Raw genomic sequence first — 17,381 nt, 5'->3', positions numbered from 1 at the left:
TTACCATAATACATGTAGTACAGTAACAGTTTACCACAATACATATAATATACTAACACTGGTTTACCACACCCCTGGGCCTGTCCGCCCCCTTCCCCATTTCCTCCCCACATCCCTGCAGGCCTTCCCTCCATCCAGCCTCCCCCCTCCCTGTTTTTCTCCCCTACCTTCCCTCCATTTAGAGCTTTATCACCCCCTGCTGCCAGGTACTCTCTCCCTGTGGTAGAACCCCTTGGGAGCGATCTTTACCTTCTCCTACCCATTGCGTTTTTCTCTCCCCCCCCCTTTCCCTCTTCTCACCCCTTTCTGTACCTTACTGCTCTCACCCGCTCCTTCCTGAGATTCATAGTCAGACTGAAGACAAGGCCGGTCTATCCCGCGCAATTAGTCTCTATTTTTGAAACAGGGGAAACCAGAGTTCGAGTTCACTGCCATGTTGCTGCCTTCCCAACCCATGTTTGCGCACTAAATCATTTGATTCTGATGGTGCGGTGAAGCAGAACTCCTTACCCTGGAAAGTCACTCAAGTTTGGCGGGGTGCAGCATTCCAAACCACACCTGGCTTTTGTATAGGGCCACCTTGGCTGCGTTGAATTCCTCCCAGTGTTTGGCCAGGTCTTCCCCACATAGATTGAGTACTTACAGGATTGTGCCCAATTCAGGACATTTTCCCGGTCTTGGTACCGGCGCAGTTTTGTGATGTTGGCCCGCGGCTGTTCCCCGGCTTTGGGCTTTGGCTGGATTGACCTGTGAGTGCTGTCCACTTCTGGAGGCTTGGGGAAGCTTTCCCCTCCAACCAACTTTCCCCAAATCTGGGCCACGTCCTCCGTGTGGTTGCTGCCCTCCGGTAGGCCCAGAATGAGGAGATTTTGAACCGGCTGTGGCCGGTTCACTTGGCCCTCGACCTTCCCCTTCAGTGTCCCTTGTGTTGCCACCAGGCTTTCCATCTCCATCTCCAATGAGACGATCAGGTTGCTCTGGTTGGTTGCAGCCTTCTCCAGCTCCCTGATCGTTGGCTATTGTGTCTCCAGTCGGAGCTCCACCTTAATCACCGCCGCTTGAAAGGAGACCAGTGCCTCCGCTACCACCGCCTTGACCATTTCCATCATTTCTAACTTGGTGGCGTGTCTGCAAGTGGAGCTCCGCGTTTGGAGGTCCATCAGGAGGTAGCTCGGTGTATGCCCTGGTAGCCCGTCCCGTTCGGGTGTGGCCGATTCCTCGTTATCCTGTGTGTTTGTCATTGCCTCGATCTTCCTGACTGGGCTTTTACTAATTCTGCTGTCCTTTCAGCTCCCCAGGTTGTTGCTGGCATGTCTCGATATACACAATGGTGTTGGAGCAGGATAGGCTTTTCCATTCCCTGGGGTTTAGTGGCCTATTTTTGGGCTAAAAGTGCCTAATCTCCAGTTTCAAGGAGGAGAGCCAGCTTTCTCGCATCCGTTCAGCGCATCCTCATCACCAAAAGACAACAGAATGTTTTTTACATTACCATTGCTAAATTCCTCGATAACAACGTCCTGGGGATTACTATTGGCCAGAAGCAGAACTGGACCCACCCAAAAATTGGCTTCCTGGATCTATAATGCCATCACTATGGAGCCAAAATAGAAAATGCACACTCTACTTTTTCTCCTGAAATAACTTTCCTCAATCACTAATATACCCAGATGTAGCTTAATGTTCAAGAGTTGTACTAATGAAGATTTCTTCAGGTGCAACAACTTCTACCTCATCAAAATAGTTTGGAGAGCACCAGATGGAATGAATTTTAATCCAAGAAAAATGGATAGGTTTGGTCTGGTGGGAGTAAAAGGCTGGAAAAAAAATCTGAATTCCAAACCAAGCTTGCTTCAACCTGCCCATTTTTGCCTTTAACTGAGGACTGAAGGTGGGAAAGGTAGTCAACCCATTCTAGGGAGGCAGACTCACTATGGAGCTGGGAGCCTTATTCAGCTTCTTAACTTTAGCTCTAGTAAGCCTGGCCTCCCAAGCATCCCCATTCCCATCTTCTCCCCCCCTCACCCAGCCATCCTGCAGCCTTCGCCAACCAGCACCCACCCACCTGGAAACCAAGCCTGTTAATGCCAGATGGGAATCAATTAGCAATGTCAGTGTGTGGAGGAATCTCGGTCTTTGAGTTCTCTGCAACATTACGAGTCCATCACCCCAACACCCAATAGGTCAGGTAAGCCAACTAGTCACTAGGTTGTTCTGGGTGTCCAGGTAATTATCATTTTTTAAAAATAAACATTTTATTGAGGTATTTTGGGTATAGTAATGTTAGAGGTGGAAATATTCACACAAAGGCCTGAGTATAAGTAAAAAAAGCAGTTTATTATATCAGAATTCTGGGAGGAAAGGCCTGAGGCTCCGCAGCCTTTGACAGCACCTTTTCTCACTTGAGCTAAGGCTCACACGGGTTAATATACAGATTCAAGGGGCAGAATTAGTTGTATTCTCATTTACATACAGTCAATCAACTCTATTCGCATCACACTTCATTACATGCAGTCAATCAATTTTCCTAGCATCCCAGTTATCACACATATGGTTAAAGTGGGCGTTGTCTTACCCGCCCCCTAACTTCATACAGAAGTCATTCAAAACTAACATAATGCTGTCCTGTCTGCAACTGGGGCCCTTGATCTTATCAAAGACACATTGCATTTCTTGTTCTGGGAAGCTGTTATCAGCGGCTGTTGAAATACGCCCTAGGTTCTCATGAGGTAGTTTACACAGTTTGTAACTTATTATTGAAGGAAAGTGGCTAGTTCAGCCATTTTGTGTCTTTAGTGTTGCTAAAATAGTTACCAGCAATTTTGTGTCCTTTATGATATTAACAAGCATTGTGTCTACACTATCTATTTCCTCTTTTAAACAGGCATCTAAGCCAATGAGTACCTTTTGTCTCATCAGATCTATTCAAAAGTAATATAGGAGCACAAATGTAGTTACAGGGTCACCTATAATTTCTATCATAGTCCAGTACCACAAATTGCCCTCCAACACTCCCTTCTCGTGGTCATGGAAGATGTTTACAGAACTCCAACTGACCACAATGAAATGATATGAGGGCTGCAGGGTGTGTAGCAAACATATAAGGCCTTTGGGGTATGTAACTTCCCAGATGTTCCGTATGTACACCATGCATGTGATTCAAAGATCACCCCTCAAACGAACCCATGTATGTCTCATTTAATGTCTTGATATCAATCATTCCTGTCTCCCTGACTAACTCTGCTCTCCGTCATTAAATGATGTTATTCATAGCAGTTTTCAAGCAAGCTCATCTAACAGTCCCATACTCTCTGCCACTAACTTTCACTCTAAAGTAGTTCCTTTGTGTTTGCTTTTTTTTCCAAAGCATGTTTTTTTTGTTAACTGGTGGTAAAGCTTAACTGATTGACCGATCTTGAGTCTTCGTTCCCTCAGAGTTTCTGAAAGATGTGACCACCTCTGGCTCTTTATAATCCTAACTCAAATGATCCTTGCTAGGCCTATTGTGGTGGGCCTCAGGAGTACAAACATTATAGCGATAGGAGGTTACGGTGGCGGAAACGGAGTATTTCCTTTTCCCCGTAAACTTAAAATGCATGAGGGCAGGTGTAATCTCTAAGACACAACCACGAGTTCTGATTAATCCACATTCGTCTATCTCTTCCTGAGGGAGGTGTTAGCCCGTACGATTCCAATGTCCTCCACTTGGTTGTGAGGGTATGGCCCTGAGTCCGGATCATCAGGACCATCTCTACCCCCGTTATCTCGTCCATTTTGCAGTCGGGGATCGCTAAGTATACTCTGGTTGCTCCCTTCAGAGTATGGGTTGTCCAGCGCCCTTGTCATTTGGCTAGCTTAGCCAGCTGCGGGCTGTCTATTCAATCAGGCACCTCCCCCCTTGAGATCAGATCCTGGTTATGGATTAGCTGCCCCTGTCAGAGCCTTCCGGCTGTCTCCCTTTCTTGGTCGATGAGTTTGTTAATTATTGTTGAATGTGTGTCCCTAACACTGTTGTCCTATTCAATTGTATAGGCCCTCTTCCCCCAAGCTGGCTAGGCCTTTCTCTGCTTTCTCTAATATTCTCTTCCTTATTTCTGTAAGTTGTTCCACCTTCGCATTTAACCTTTGTATGTCTAGTGACTTTACCATAGAGGTTTATGTGTTAAGTCATGTCACTGCATCAGTGATTATGCCTCTTCTAACCCTGTGTAGGTTGACATGCCCTCAAAATCTAGTGGCACCCGTGTCATTGGCAGCCTGCTTCATAACAATCTTACTTAAAATACAATACATATTTATTTCATATTATAAATAATATCAGAATGCGCGAGAAGTACAGACACAATTTGTATACGCATCTGCTGTCTTTCCTCGAATGTAGCTGCAGCCAAGCATTAAAATAAGTTATATCATTGTTCCAGTCTCTGGCTGCTGGGATGACACATCCCGTCAGTAAAATTATATAAAGCACCATAGTTCATATTGCTACGTTCACCCTGTGTCTGTTGTGAAATCAGTGGTGTTCCTGCGCTCTTGTGTGCTGGTAGTTGTTCTGAGATCTCAAGAGCCATCACGAGTCCCCACAGCTGCTGCTGTCGTTCCAGCCTTTCTTGAATGTTTAACCTAAAAATTTAAAGGAAAAGTGGAAAAGTGTCCTGGTCGTCACCAGGTGTTAGATGTTGTCCGTATATGGGCCGAACACGTGCGTTATTCAGGGGTTAGTAGTTCTTATGTATTACAACCTTTTCATATCTATTTTCCTCGTGGTTACGCGCCTAATTCTGTTGCGCTTGAACCCGACCTTGACGTGCTTTTGCCTGGTTAATTAGCCAGTTTATATTAACTCAACTATCTGGCAAATATTGTGCCACTTGTAGTTACTTGTAAAGTTCTGCACAAAAGATCCATTCTGCATGGGACAGAGTGGGTTAACTAATCTGAATATATCTGACAATTCAAAACTTAAGATTTGTAATTTCCAATTAAAAATACATCTTCGGCTGTTTTTTTAAATTACTTTATCAGAATTACAAAGCCCGAGCTCAGAGTGTGGACAGGGGCAAACCCCTAATCCAGCTCCTCGCCTGCTCGAAAAACCAATTCAACTGAATCCAAATTCATGGTCCCCACAAGAGAGACATACCAGATCCAGGCATTAACAAGCACGTGTCAATTCTCTGCCGGTTTGAAAAAGGGGTGAAGTAAAAGTTGGATTGCTGCCAAGTTCCCGTTATCAAGTGTCTTAGAACGATGTGTTCTCTTGGAATATAGATCTGCTTTTAATCAGAGTTGTCTGGTTTTTTTTAAAACAGCTTCCACATTGTCTGAAGTTTTAATTTTCCAAGCTAATTTTAAACATAAGAACATAAGAACATAAGAAATAGGAGCAGGAGTAGGCCATCTGGCCCCTCGAGCCTGCTCCGCCATTCAATGAGATCATGGCTGATCTTTTGTGGACTCAGCTCCACTTTCCGGCCCGAACACCATAACCCTTAATCCCTTTATTCTTCAAAAAACTATCTATCTTTACCTTAAAAACATGTAATGAAGGAGCCTCAACTGCTTCACTGGGCAAGGAATTCCATAGATTCACAACCCTTTGGGTGAAGAAGTTCCTCCTAAACTCAGTTCTAAATCTACTTCCCCTTATTTTGAGGCTATGCCCCCTAGTTCTGCTGTCACCCGCCAGTGGAAACAACCTGCCCGCATCTATCCTATCTATTCCCTTCATAATTTTAAATGTTTCTATAAGATCCCCCCTCATCCTTCTAAATTCCAACGAGTACAGTCCCAGTCTACTCAACCTCTCCTCATAATCCAACCCTTTCAGCTCTGGGATTAACCTAGTGAATCTCCTCTGCACACCCTCCAGCGCCAGTACGTCCTTTCTCAAGTAAGGAGACCAAAACTGAACACAATACTCCAGGTGTGGCCGCACTAACACCTTATACAATTGCAACATAACCTCCCTAGTCTTAAACTCCATCCCTCTAGCAATGAAGGACAAAATTCCATTTGCCTTCTTAATCACCTGTTGCACTTGTAAACCAACCTTCTGTGACTCATGCACTAGCACACCCAAGTCTCTCTGAACAGCGGCATGCTTTAATATTTTATCGTTTAAATAATAATCCCGTTTGCTGTTATTCCTACCAAAATGGATAACCTCACATTTGTCAACATTGTATTCCATCTGCCAGACCCGAGCCCATTCACTTAACCTATCCAAATCCCTCTGCAGACTTCCAGTATCCTCTGCACTTTTCGCTTTACCACTCATCTTAGTGTCATCTGCAAACTTGGACACATTGCCCTTGGTCCCCAACTCCAAATCATCAATGTAAATTGTGAACAATTGTGGGCCCAACACGGATCCCTGAGGGACACCACTAGCTACTGATTGCCAACCAGAGAAACACCCATTTATCCCAACTCTTTGCTTTCTATTAATTAACCAATCCTCTATCCATGCTACTACTTTACCCTTAATGCCATGCATCTTTATCTTATGCAGCAACCTTTTGTGTGGCACCTTGTCAAAGGCTTTCTGGAAATCCAGATATACCACATCCATCGGCTCCCCGTTATCTACTGCACTGGTAATGTCCTCAAAAAATTCCACTAAATTAGTTAGGCACGACCTGCCTTTTACGAACCCATGCTGCGTCTGCCCAATGGGACAATTTCTATCCAGATGCCTCGCAATTTCTTCCTTGATGATAGATTCCAGCATCTTCCCTATTACCGAAGTTAAACTCACTGGCCTATAATTTCCTGCTTTCTGCCTACCTCCTTTTTTAAACAGTGGTGTCACGTTTGCTAATTTCCAATCCACCGGGACCACCCCAGAGTCTAGTGAATTTCGGTAAATTATCACTAGTGCATCTGCAATTTCCCTAGCCATCTCTTTTAGCACTCTGGGATGCATTCCATCAGGGCCAGGAGACTTGTCTACCTTTAGCCCCATTAGCTTGCCCATCACTCCCTCCTTAGTGATAACAATCGTCTCAAGGTCCTCACCTGTCATAGCCTCATTTCTATCAGTCACTGGCATGTTATTTGTGTCTTCCACTGTGAAGACCGACCCAAAAAACCTGTTCAGTTCCTCAGCCATTTCCTCATTTCCCATTATTAAAACTCCCTTCTCATCCTCTAAAGGACCAATATTTACCTTAGCCACTCTTTTTTGTCTTATATATTTGTAAAACCTTTTACTGTCTGTTTTTATATTCTGAGCAAGTTTACTCTCATACTCTATCTTACTCTTCTTTATAGCTTTTTTAGTAGCTTTCTGTTGCCCCCTAAAGATTTCCCAGTCCTCTAATCTCCCAGCAATCTTTGCCACTTTATATGCTTTTTCCTTCAATTTGATACTCTCCCTTATTTCCTTAGATATCCACGGTCGATTTTCCCTCTTTCTTCCGTCCTTCCTTTTTGTTGGTATAAACCTTTGCTGAGCACTGTGAAAAATCGCTTGGAAGGTTCTCCACTGTTCCTCAACTGTTCCACCATAAAGTCTTAGCTCCCAGTCTACCTTAGCTAGTTCTTCTCTCATCCCCTTGTAATCTCCCTTGTTTAAACACAAAACACTAGTATTTGATTTTACTTTCTCACCCTCCATCTGTATAAATAAACATTTATTTTAAAATATCAAACACAATAACTTATTGAATATATGACTGAACCAATTTGCGCTGTATCTTGGTTCTCTACCAGAGTTCTCTACCAGATGTCATTTTGTCACCACCCTTCTTTTGTTTAAACAAGAAACATGATCATGGACATATTTTATTTACCCATCTGTCCTTGACACTTAATTCTGCAATCTCAGAATTAATACATCTGCGTTGTGTCAGGGATGTTTTAACCCAGAACTAATGAAACACCGGATATGTCATATGTCATAAGTATTTCAACTATCCTAACTTCCAATGAACACCATAAAACTAATATTTTCTTATTCTTACATATGTGATTTTGTACCCTGATTAGAATACCTTGTGTATCAAAATTACTCTGGAATTGTCAATGATAACCTTTGAAAAGAAAAATTTGTTAATTACACTCGAACTATGATCTTTAAATCACAATGTCAGATGACACACAAATATCACCACACTCACAAAGGAAACCTAACACTTCAGTGCTTTAACCAACATTAGTTAGGTAAAAATCCTTCTGGTTCCTATTCTAAAGTTGCAAATTATAAACTCAAGATAAATCTTAGCAGAGAGAAAGTAACATTCACAGACCAAACACACACATTCTCACAGGTCGCAAACAGATTCTCAAAGAGACAGCAATTTCACAATAGCGTAATTAATATACTGAATAAAATCTTCCATTCTCCTTCATCAGAAAACGTTATCTGTGTTATTCCATTTAAGTCAATTTCCACGTGATCTCAAACATTAATGTTACTCAAAGTTCTTTCTTGCTCTTTAAACTGAATTCAATTTTCAATGTTCGCTATTTAACCAGTGTTTGAAAGAGATATTACTGGGTGTTTTTTTTTAATTCAAATGAATTGAATTACTGCCGAGTTTATCCGGACGGCTTGAAAGGCTTAATCTCAAATTGAAAATCTATCTCGCAAATTTGAAACAATCTGAAGTTATTCTAGACAAGAATCCATTCTTAAGTTTCTAACCTTAATCTTGTATTGACTTTACTCCCCTCTTTTTTGTTTTGGGAGGGGGATTTGTCATCCTCAGATATTTCTGAACAAAAAGCTGATTGAGTGTTTCAACCCCTTTTTTTTTTACTATGCCGCAGTGTGTCTTGAAATCCACTTGGCTTCCACTTTTATTAATTGGGTTACAACGTTTCTGGGATATTGTACCTTCCCCTCCTCATTCCTCAATGACCACGAGGTCTGATCTTTTGGATTTTTACTTTATTTGATTTTTTTCTTTTCCTTTGGACATGTCTAAACTTTTCGTTAATTTAAAATGTCCATTCCCAGGGAGCCTGTTTCTTTCCCCCTCCTTGAGACATTCAAGGACAGTCCTTAGCCATAATTCTTTTCCCTGTGATTCTTTTGCAAGTTTGCACAATCTGTACTGTCGCTATCTTTTCTCACTTTATTGCTATGCTTAAAATGATTTGGTATGAATGTGGGAGAGTAAGAGCTCAATTCCTTTAAACAAATCTGTTTTTCAAATGATGTGAAGGCTTTATATCTGTCATTTACGTTACTAGCGTAACGCTGCACGGGGGTGCACTTAATTTCTGTCATTTGTTCTTCTAACTGGTGAACTAAGATGACTCCTTTGTTCTACAGGGGCTGCGTCAGGATCCCATCCATCTCTGATCATTGTTTTTTGTACCAGAGTATTTTGCTCTTACCCGAACGGCAGACTCATGGATCTCTGGGGACCCCAGAAAAGCGGCCTTGTGCCTCTCTTTTCCATGATGTGTTAACCGTGTCGTCTCTGTCACCCATGTATCCGGCGTGCCTAGGCGACTGTGCTCAGAGGCTTTTACCTTTCGTCCACTCCTGTAGGGTGGTGGTCCTGGCTTGGCAATGGCACGGCAAATTCCACAATCGTTAACACTCAACAGTCTGTGCGTCTCGGATTCCCATCTAACTCTGGCCATCACATGAGGGCTAAATTTCCCCCTTAATTCAGGCTCTCAGCATGGGTCCTTGAGCAGCTGATTAGTACTAAAGTAAATGGTATAGCGGACCAACAGAACAAAACCAAAACAAAATAAAAATAAATTTTAAACTGAGTCTTTTACTCACTTGGCCTTGATACCAGATTTGTTGGATGTTACTTCGTCGTCTGTCCGCCTCGCCGTGTGACTCTAATTTCTGGCGGTCAAAGGTTTGATACTCGCCTTGTCCACCGGCTCAAGCGGCGTTCGGCTCAGCAACATCCTGCTGACTACGCCAATTGTTAGAGGTGGAAATATTCACACAAAGGCCTGAGTATAAGTAAAAAAAGCAGTTTATTATATCAGAATTCTGGGAGGAAAGGCCTGAGGCTCCGCAGCCTTTGACAGCACCTTTACTCCCTTGAGCTAAGGCTCACACGGGTTAATATACATATTCAAGGGGTGGAATTAGTTGTATTCTCATTTACATACAATCAATCAACTATATTTACGTCACACTTCATTACATGCAGTCAATCAATTTTCTGAGCATCCCAGTTATCATATATACGGTTAAAGTGGGTGTTGTCTTACCCGCCCCCTAACTTCATACAGAAGTCATTCAAAACTAATATAATGCTGTCCTGTCTGCAACTGGGGTCCTTGATATTATTAACGACATATAGCATTTCTTGTTCTGGGAAGCTGTTATCAGCGGCTGTTGAAATACTCCCTAGGGTCTTATGAGGTAGTTTACACAGTTTGTAACTTATTATTAAAGGAAAGTGGCGAGTTCAACCATTTTGTGTCTTTAGTGTTGCTAAAATAGTTAACAGCAATTTTGTGTCCTTTCTGATATTAACAAGCATTGTGTCTACACTATCTATTTCTACAAATTGCCTCTTCTAAACAGGCATCTAAGCCAATGAGTACATTTTGTCTCATCAGAACTATTCAAAAGTAATATAGGAGCATAAATGTAGTTACAGGGCCCCCATAATTTCTATCATAGTCCGGTATCACAAAATGCCCTCCAACAGTGACAACAACAAAATAAACAATATACATGAAACCATTAACATAGTGCAAAAGCCATTTACCTCTGGTACAGTTCCCACACTTACTGACCCCCGACTCTAATCTAGACTACACCCCCCACCCCCCCCCCATCTGCTGACGATTAATTTCCCGCAAAGAAGTCGACGAATGGTTGTCACCTCTGGGTGAACTCTAACAATGACCCTCTCAAGGCGAACTTGATTTTCTCCAAACAGAGAAAGCTAGCCATGTCCAATAGCCAGGTCTCCAACTTTGGGGGCTATGAGTCCCGCCATGCAAATAATATCTGTCTCCGGGCTACCAGGGAAGCAAAGGCCAGAACATCCGCCTGTTTTCCTCCTGGATTCCCGGGTCTTCCGACACCCGAAAATCGCCACCTCTGGACTCAGTGCCACCCTTGTTTTTAACACCATGGACATGACATCTGCAAACCCCTGCCAAAATCCCCTAAGCTTTGGACATGTCCAGAACATGTGGACATGGTTCGCTGGTCCTACTGCACATTTTGCGCACCTGTCCTCCAACCCAAAGAATCTGCTCATCCGGGCCACTGTCATGTGGCACGGTGAACAACCTTAAATTGTATCAGGCTGAGCCTGGCAAATGTTGCAGACGCGTTGACTCTACTCAACGCATCTGCCCATAGACCATCCTCTATATCATCTCCCAGCTCCTCCTCCCACTTGCGCTTCAGCTCCTCGGTCTGCGTCTCCTCCAACCCCAGAAGCTCCTATAAATGTCCGAGATGCCCCCTTCTCCTACCCACCCTCTGTTTACGAAGGAAGTTCTGCACCTGCAGATACCTGAATTTGTTTCCCCTCGCCAGCCCAAACTTTTCCTCCAATGCCCTCATACTCGGAAAGCTCCCCTCTATGAACATATCCCCCATCCTCTCAATCCCCGCTCTCACTATAAATGGAACCCCCCGTCCAAACTCCTCGGGGAAAACAAGTGATTATCACAGATTGGGGCCCAGACCGATGCTCCCACTGCTCCCACATGCCGCCTCCACTGGCCCAAACCTCTCAGGGCCGCCACCACCACTGGTCAGGTGGAGTACCGTGCCGGTGGGAATGGCAGAGGCGCAGTTACCAACGCCTCCAGACTGGTGCCCTTACATGAAGCCGCCTCCATACGCACCCATGTCGACCTCTCCCCCACCACCCACTTCCTGATCATGGCTATATTAGCCGCCCAGTAATAGTTGCTAAAATTTGGCAGCGCCAGCCCGCCCTCTCCCTGACTCCACTCAAGCATTACCTTCCTTACCCGCAGGGTATTGCCCGCCCAGACGAAGCCCATGATCCCTCTGTTGACCTGCTTACTAAAGGACTGCGGAATAAAGATGGGGAGACACTGAAATCCAAATAGGAGTCTCGAGAGGACCATCACCTTCACCGTTTGCACCCTCCCGGCCAGAGACAGCGGATGCGCGTCCCATCTCCGAAAATTGTCCTTTATTTGGTCCACCAGTCGGGCCAGATTCAATTTATGCAGCTGGTCCCATTCCTGTGCCACTTGGATGCCTAGGTACCTAAAGCTTCTCTCTACTAACCTAAACGGCAGCTCCCCCAGTTGCCTCTCCTGTCCCCTCGTCTGGACCACAAACATCTCACTCTTTCCCATATTAAGCTTATACCCCGAAAACCGGCCAAATTCTCCTCGAGTCCTCATGATTTCTTCCATCCCCTCTATTGGATAATTATCATCTTAATAGTATACTTGTGTAAGTTTGTATTGTTGAACAGAGTCTGCTGTAGGTGCTTTAATAATGTCTAGATCCAGATGTATCAATGGTAATTCCTGCACCCGCCTTTAAAGTGGGCAAAGTTTCTTCAATTTTTTCAGTTTCTTTGATTCCATGGATTCAAGGGTAATAAAATATTAGATTGTTAAACAGATAAGGAAACCACAGTAAAGTCAAACTTGAACCAATTGCTTTCCAATGAGCTCCTTTGACCTTTACAGTTCAACTATGAAGCAATAAAACAGTGAAGATATATTTAGCTGCTGTTTTATTGTGGTATGTGAAGCACATGTACTCAACACTCAGTATCTTGTTTGGTTTGAAGTACACAAAGATTGTCAGAGCCCCGTGCATCTGAAAATTCTATTTTTCGAGCCATAGTTCTAGAAACTGCATGAACTCAGGTAATGGTAGCTTTATACACCCTCTGGCCGCTGAGGCAGGCATAGACCATAATCCTCCATTTCATCCCAGAATTCTTTTCCTTTCCACTTGACAGCCTGAAATACACAAGGTAGAATGGATACTTAGAACAAATGTGAATCCCAGCAGCAGAATCATCCTATTTATGAATGAGGTGAACAACCTTTAAACAAGTGCAGGGAAAAAGTACATTTCTTAATGCCATCAAGAGTTGCGGGCTTCATTGATTAGGCCAGCATTCATTGCCCATCCTTACCGGCCCTTGGGACAGTGGTGGTGAGCCATTGCCTTCAACTGCTGCAATATCTGCTGTGTAGGTACACTCAGAGTGCTGCTAGGGAGGGCGTTCCAGGATTTTGACCCAGCCACAGTGAAGGAATGGTGATACAGTTCCAAGTCAGGGTGGTGAATGTTTCAGGGGGAACTTCCAGATGGTCGTGTTGCATACATCTGCTACCCTTGGCCTTCTAAGTGGTAGTGGTCATGGGTTTGGAAGGTGGTGTCGATGGAGCCTCTGTGAGCTCCAGAATGCGAGGAATTCACTGATGGTAATATCACTGAATGTCAAAGGCGATGGTAGATTCTTTCTTGTTGGATGTGGCCATTACATGGTGACTGTGTGGTAACTTGCCACTTGTCAGCCCAAGCCTGGCTTTTGTCCGGGTCTTGCTGCATTTGGACATGACGGCAAGGAAACTTGCCGTCCTTACCTAGGGTGGCACGGCAGCACAGTGGTTAGCACTGTTGCTTCACAGTTCAAGGGTTCCAGGTTCGATTCCCGGCTTGGGTCACTGTCTGTGCGGAGTCTGCATGTTCTCCACGTGTCTGCGTGGGTTTCCTCACAGTCCAAAGAGGTGCAGGTTAGGTGGATTGCCCATGCTAAATTGCCCATAGAGTCCAAAAAGGTTAGGTGGAGATTACTGGGTTACGGGCATAGGGTGGAGGTGTGATCTTAAGTGGGGTGCTCTTTCCAAGGTCCGGTGTAGACTCGATGGGCAGAGTGGCCTCATTCTGCGCCGTAAATTCTGTGATTCTATGATAGTCTGGCCTACATGTGACCCCAGATCCACAGCAATCTGCTGACTCTTAAATGACCTCAGGACTCTTAAAATGCCCTGGGGCTGAGGTGACTGACCTCCAACAACCGCAACCATCTTCATTTAGAGTCAGGTATGACTCGACCCAGCAGAAAATTTCCCCCTGGTTCCCATTGGCACCAGATTTGTTCGGGCTCCTTTTTGTCACACTTGGTCAGATGCAACCTTGATAACCAGGAAACCACCTCACTGTGGACTTTAGCTCTTTTGTTCAATGTTAAACCAAGTCTATAATGAGGTCAGGAGTTGAGTAGCTCTGAGGCAACCAAACTGTGTCAGTGAGCAAGTTATTGCTAAGCAAGTGCCGCTTGAATGCAATATTTAGGATCCTTCCCATCATTTCACTGATGATCGAAGGTAGACTGATGGGGCGGTGATTGGCCGGGTTGGATTTAGTCTGCTTTTTATGTACAGGACATAACCGGGCAATTTTCCACATTGCCGGATGGATGCCAGTTTTGGAGCTGTATTGGGAACAGCTTGGCCAAGCGCGTGGTAAGTTCTGGAGCACAGGTCTTCAATACCATTGCCGGAATATTGGCATGATCTTTGCTGTATCAGTGCACTTCAGCCATTTCTTGATATCACATGGAGTGAATCAAATTGGCCGACGGCTGACATCTATGATGCTGGGAACCACTGGAGGAGGCCGAGATGGGTTCGGACAATAATTGCCCAACTCACAAAATTAACATGGATCCTGTAAATGAATTGAAAAATGTGCTTGATTCTCAGATGGAGTTTCATATAAGGCAGCCAAAATTATTTTTCAAAACATGAATTGATAAACCAGTTCACTATTACAAATCCTTTGATATCATCAAATTGTGGAGCAGAGTTGACTAATACTTCACTGGACTAATAATCCAGAGACCTGGACTAAATACTCCAGGGACGCAAGTTCAAATCCCTCCACTGCAGCCGGAGGAGTTTGAATTCAATTGAATAATAATTCCGGAATAAAAAGCAAGTCAGTATTAATAATGATGAAATTATTGGATTGTTTAAAAAAATGCATCTGATTCACAGATAATCGCCAGGGATGGAAATCTGCCTGGTCTGTTGTATTGTCCATGTGTTGTGAGACATAACAATGTCGTTGACTCTTACTGCCTTCTGAAATGGCCTGTCAAGCCACTCAGTTGTACCAAACTGCGACAGAAAACTTCACTTCAAGAAGGTGGCTCTCTACCAACCTTCTCAAGGGCAATTATAGATGGGGCAACAAATACGGGCCTTGCCAACGATGTCAAAAATGTTTAATTTGATTTCAGCAGGAAAATCCCTACAGATTCAAATACAATTCGAAAAATAATCTGTGCTGCTCCTCTTACTAAACATTTACCTTCTGAATTATATAGACCAAGTCATCAGTTCCTGTGTACATTGTGTCTAAGATGAGGACTTGTTTGGCACTCGGGTCCTCATTCACTGCTATTCCCAGCAATATATAAGCCTTAGGTTCAGAAACTGTTTTATTCAGTGGTAGAAGCAAAAAGAAAAGTAAAAACATCAGTAACTAAGGAATCAACACATCAATTTAATCACATCATGATGAATTTTAAAGTAAAGTGCTGGGAAAACTCAGCATCCAGGGCGGAAAACAGAGTTAACGTTTTGAGTCCATCCTGATACTCCTTCAAAGATTTTGCATCAAGAATTGCGAAATAAAAGTCTTGTTCTTATTTTTGAGGTAGCCGAACATCATGGTGTAAACATGTCCAATCATTGCTCCTCCACAATAACTGCTGCTAATTGTTATGCAAAGAGCCTCTGGAAAATGTAGTAAAAGTACTCACGAATTACACAATTTATCATCCACATTTTCATGCAAAATTCTAAAAATGTTTAAAAGTTAAGGAGCAGTGCTGGAAAATACATATTGTAAAAGTTTTTCATTTTGCACTCATCAGGATAATAGAAAGAATATCAATGCCAAGGGAATTAGCAACTTATACTGTATGAGATGCGCGTGGTGATTGGTTGGCAAGAGAACTCTGATTGATAATGGTATAAGATTTTATGGTATTTGAGGTAGAATTTGTCTCAAGTTAAAACCTCTAAGGTCTGAATTCTTGATTACTAACACTAGGGTCCTCAGTTGTACTTGGCCTAACCAGGTACAAATAACCAGTGCCTATGAATGAAGTAGAATTTATTAAGAAAGATTTCACATAATACTTAACACAAAGCAGTGAAGACAACATGGAAGTTCCTCATCCCTCAAGTTCCTAATACTTGAATGTCACCAGCAGAGGTGATGTCTTTTTCTTCTAAGTCTTTAAAGTTGCAGTCCAAGTGGTTACGTGATGACGTGGCTACAAAAAGGGTCTGCGGCATTTCCCCCCCGGAGTGCGGGCAGAGCACAAGATGGAGTGGCTGCTCAATTAGTGAATAAAGTGTTGTTTATTACAAGCCCTTGTTGTCAGATTTTGTGAACCCAGCACTTTTACACGGTGTTAGGGGTTGGCAGTATGGCACATGAACTTTGCCACATTGATCCACTCATCTTCAACGAGAACATGCCAGACAGTTGGGAAAAGTTTGAGGAGGAGTGGCGTATTTAATGCGGTGCTGCATTATCTGACAAATCCAAACAGGTACAAGCTTACACCTTACTAAACTTAAGTCGCCGAGAAGTTCAAATTGTTTGTTTTCCAAATGGAGGCGGGGAAAGAGGACAATGCAATAATTCTAACCCTTTAATTTCAAAAACCAGAGAGCAGATGAATCAATACGGCGGCCTTTAAAATCTTAGCAAAGAAATGTGCATTTGGCACGCTTACTGATGAGTTAGTCAGGGGTTGAATGAATAGTCTATGGGGTTCACCGCAATCTTGTCCATAAGCAGCTGCTGCAAAATAAAGATTTTACACTACAAACAGCCATTAGCATCTGCACGTTAAACGAACAATAGAAAAAAGAAAACACCAGAGATTTTAGATGGGAAACAGAAGTTTTTGCGATGCACGACACCTCCTGCCCCAACTGCAGTGACCATCAACCTCTCAATAGAACAGCATGTTTCGTGTATGGTAAATACTGCAAATAATTGTGGCAAGTGGAATAATTTAGCAAAACCTATAATCTCTTTTTATTAGTGTCACAAGTAGGCTTATATTAACACTGCAATGAAGTTCTTGTGAAAATCCCTTTGTCGCCACACTATGGTGCCTGTTCGGGTACGTTGAGGGAGAAATCAGAATGTCCAATTCACCTAACAGCACGTCATTGGGGACTTGTGGGAGGAAACTGGAGCACCTGGAGGAAACCTACAGACACGGGGAGAACGTGCAGACTCCGCAGAGACAGGGACCCAAGCCAGGAATCAAACCCGGGTTCCTGGTGGTGTGAAGCAACAATGCTTCAGATCAAAGTGGGCAGCATGGTCGGCAAAGTGGTTAGCACTGCTGCCTCACAGTGTCAGGGATCTGGGTTCAATTACTACCTTGGGTGAC

At 43.5% G+C, this 17,381-nt stretch overlaps 1 protein-coding gene across 1 annotated transcript in view; it reads right to left on the bottom strand.

Annotated features, from left to right (window-relative positions):
• Positions 1 to 12,654: 12,654 nt before the first annotated feature.
• LOC119970025 (ufm1-specific protease 2-like) overlaps positions 12,655 to 17,381 on the bottom strand; it is a 116,596-nt gene continuing 111,869 nt past the window's right edge. Inside the window, exons 11-12 of the mRNA XM_038803972.1 lie at positions 15,269 to 15,393; positions 12,655 to 12,903 (exon numbers count right to left, since the gene is read on the bottom strand). Coding sequence (XP_038659900.1) covers positions 12,820 to 12,903; positions 15,269 to 15,393 — 209 coding nt within the window. The 3' untranslated portion in view covers positions 12,655 to 12,819. The remainder of the gene's footprint in view (positions 12,904 to 15,268; positions 15,394 to 17,381) is intronic.

The sequence above is a fragment of the Scyliorhinus canicula genome, chromosome 8 (genome assembly GCF_902713615.1).
Source record: "Scyliorhinus canicula chromosome 8, sScyCan1.1, whole genome shotgun sequence".
In the NCBI taxonomy this organism is placed as follows: domain Eukaryota; kingdom Metazoa; phylum Chordata; class Chondrichthyes; order Carcharhiniformes; family Scyliorhinidae; genus Scyliorhinus; species Scyliorhinus canicula.
The sequence above is the reverse complement of the archived record's forward strand: the minus strand, read 5'-3'. Positions and strand labels throughout refer to the sequence as shown.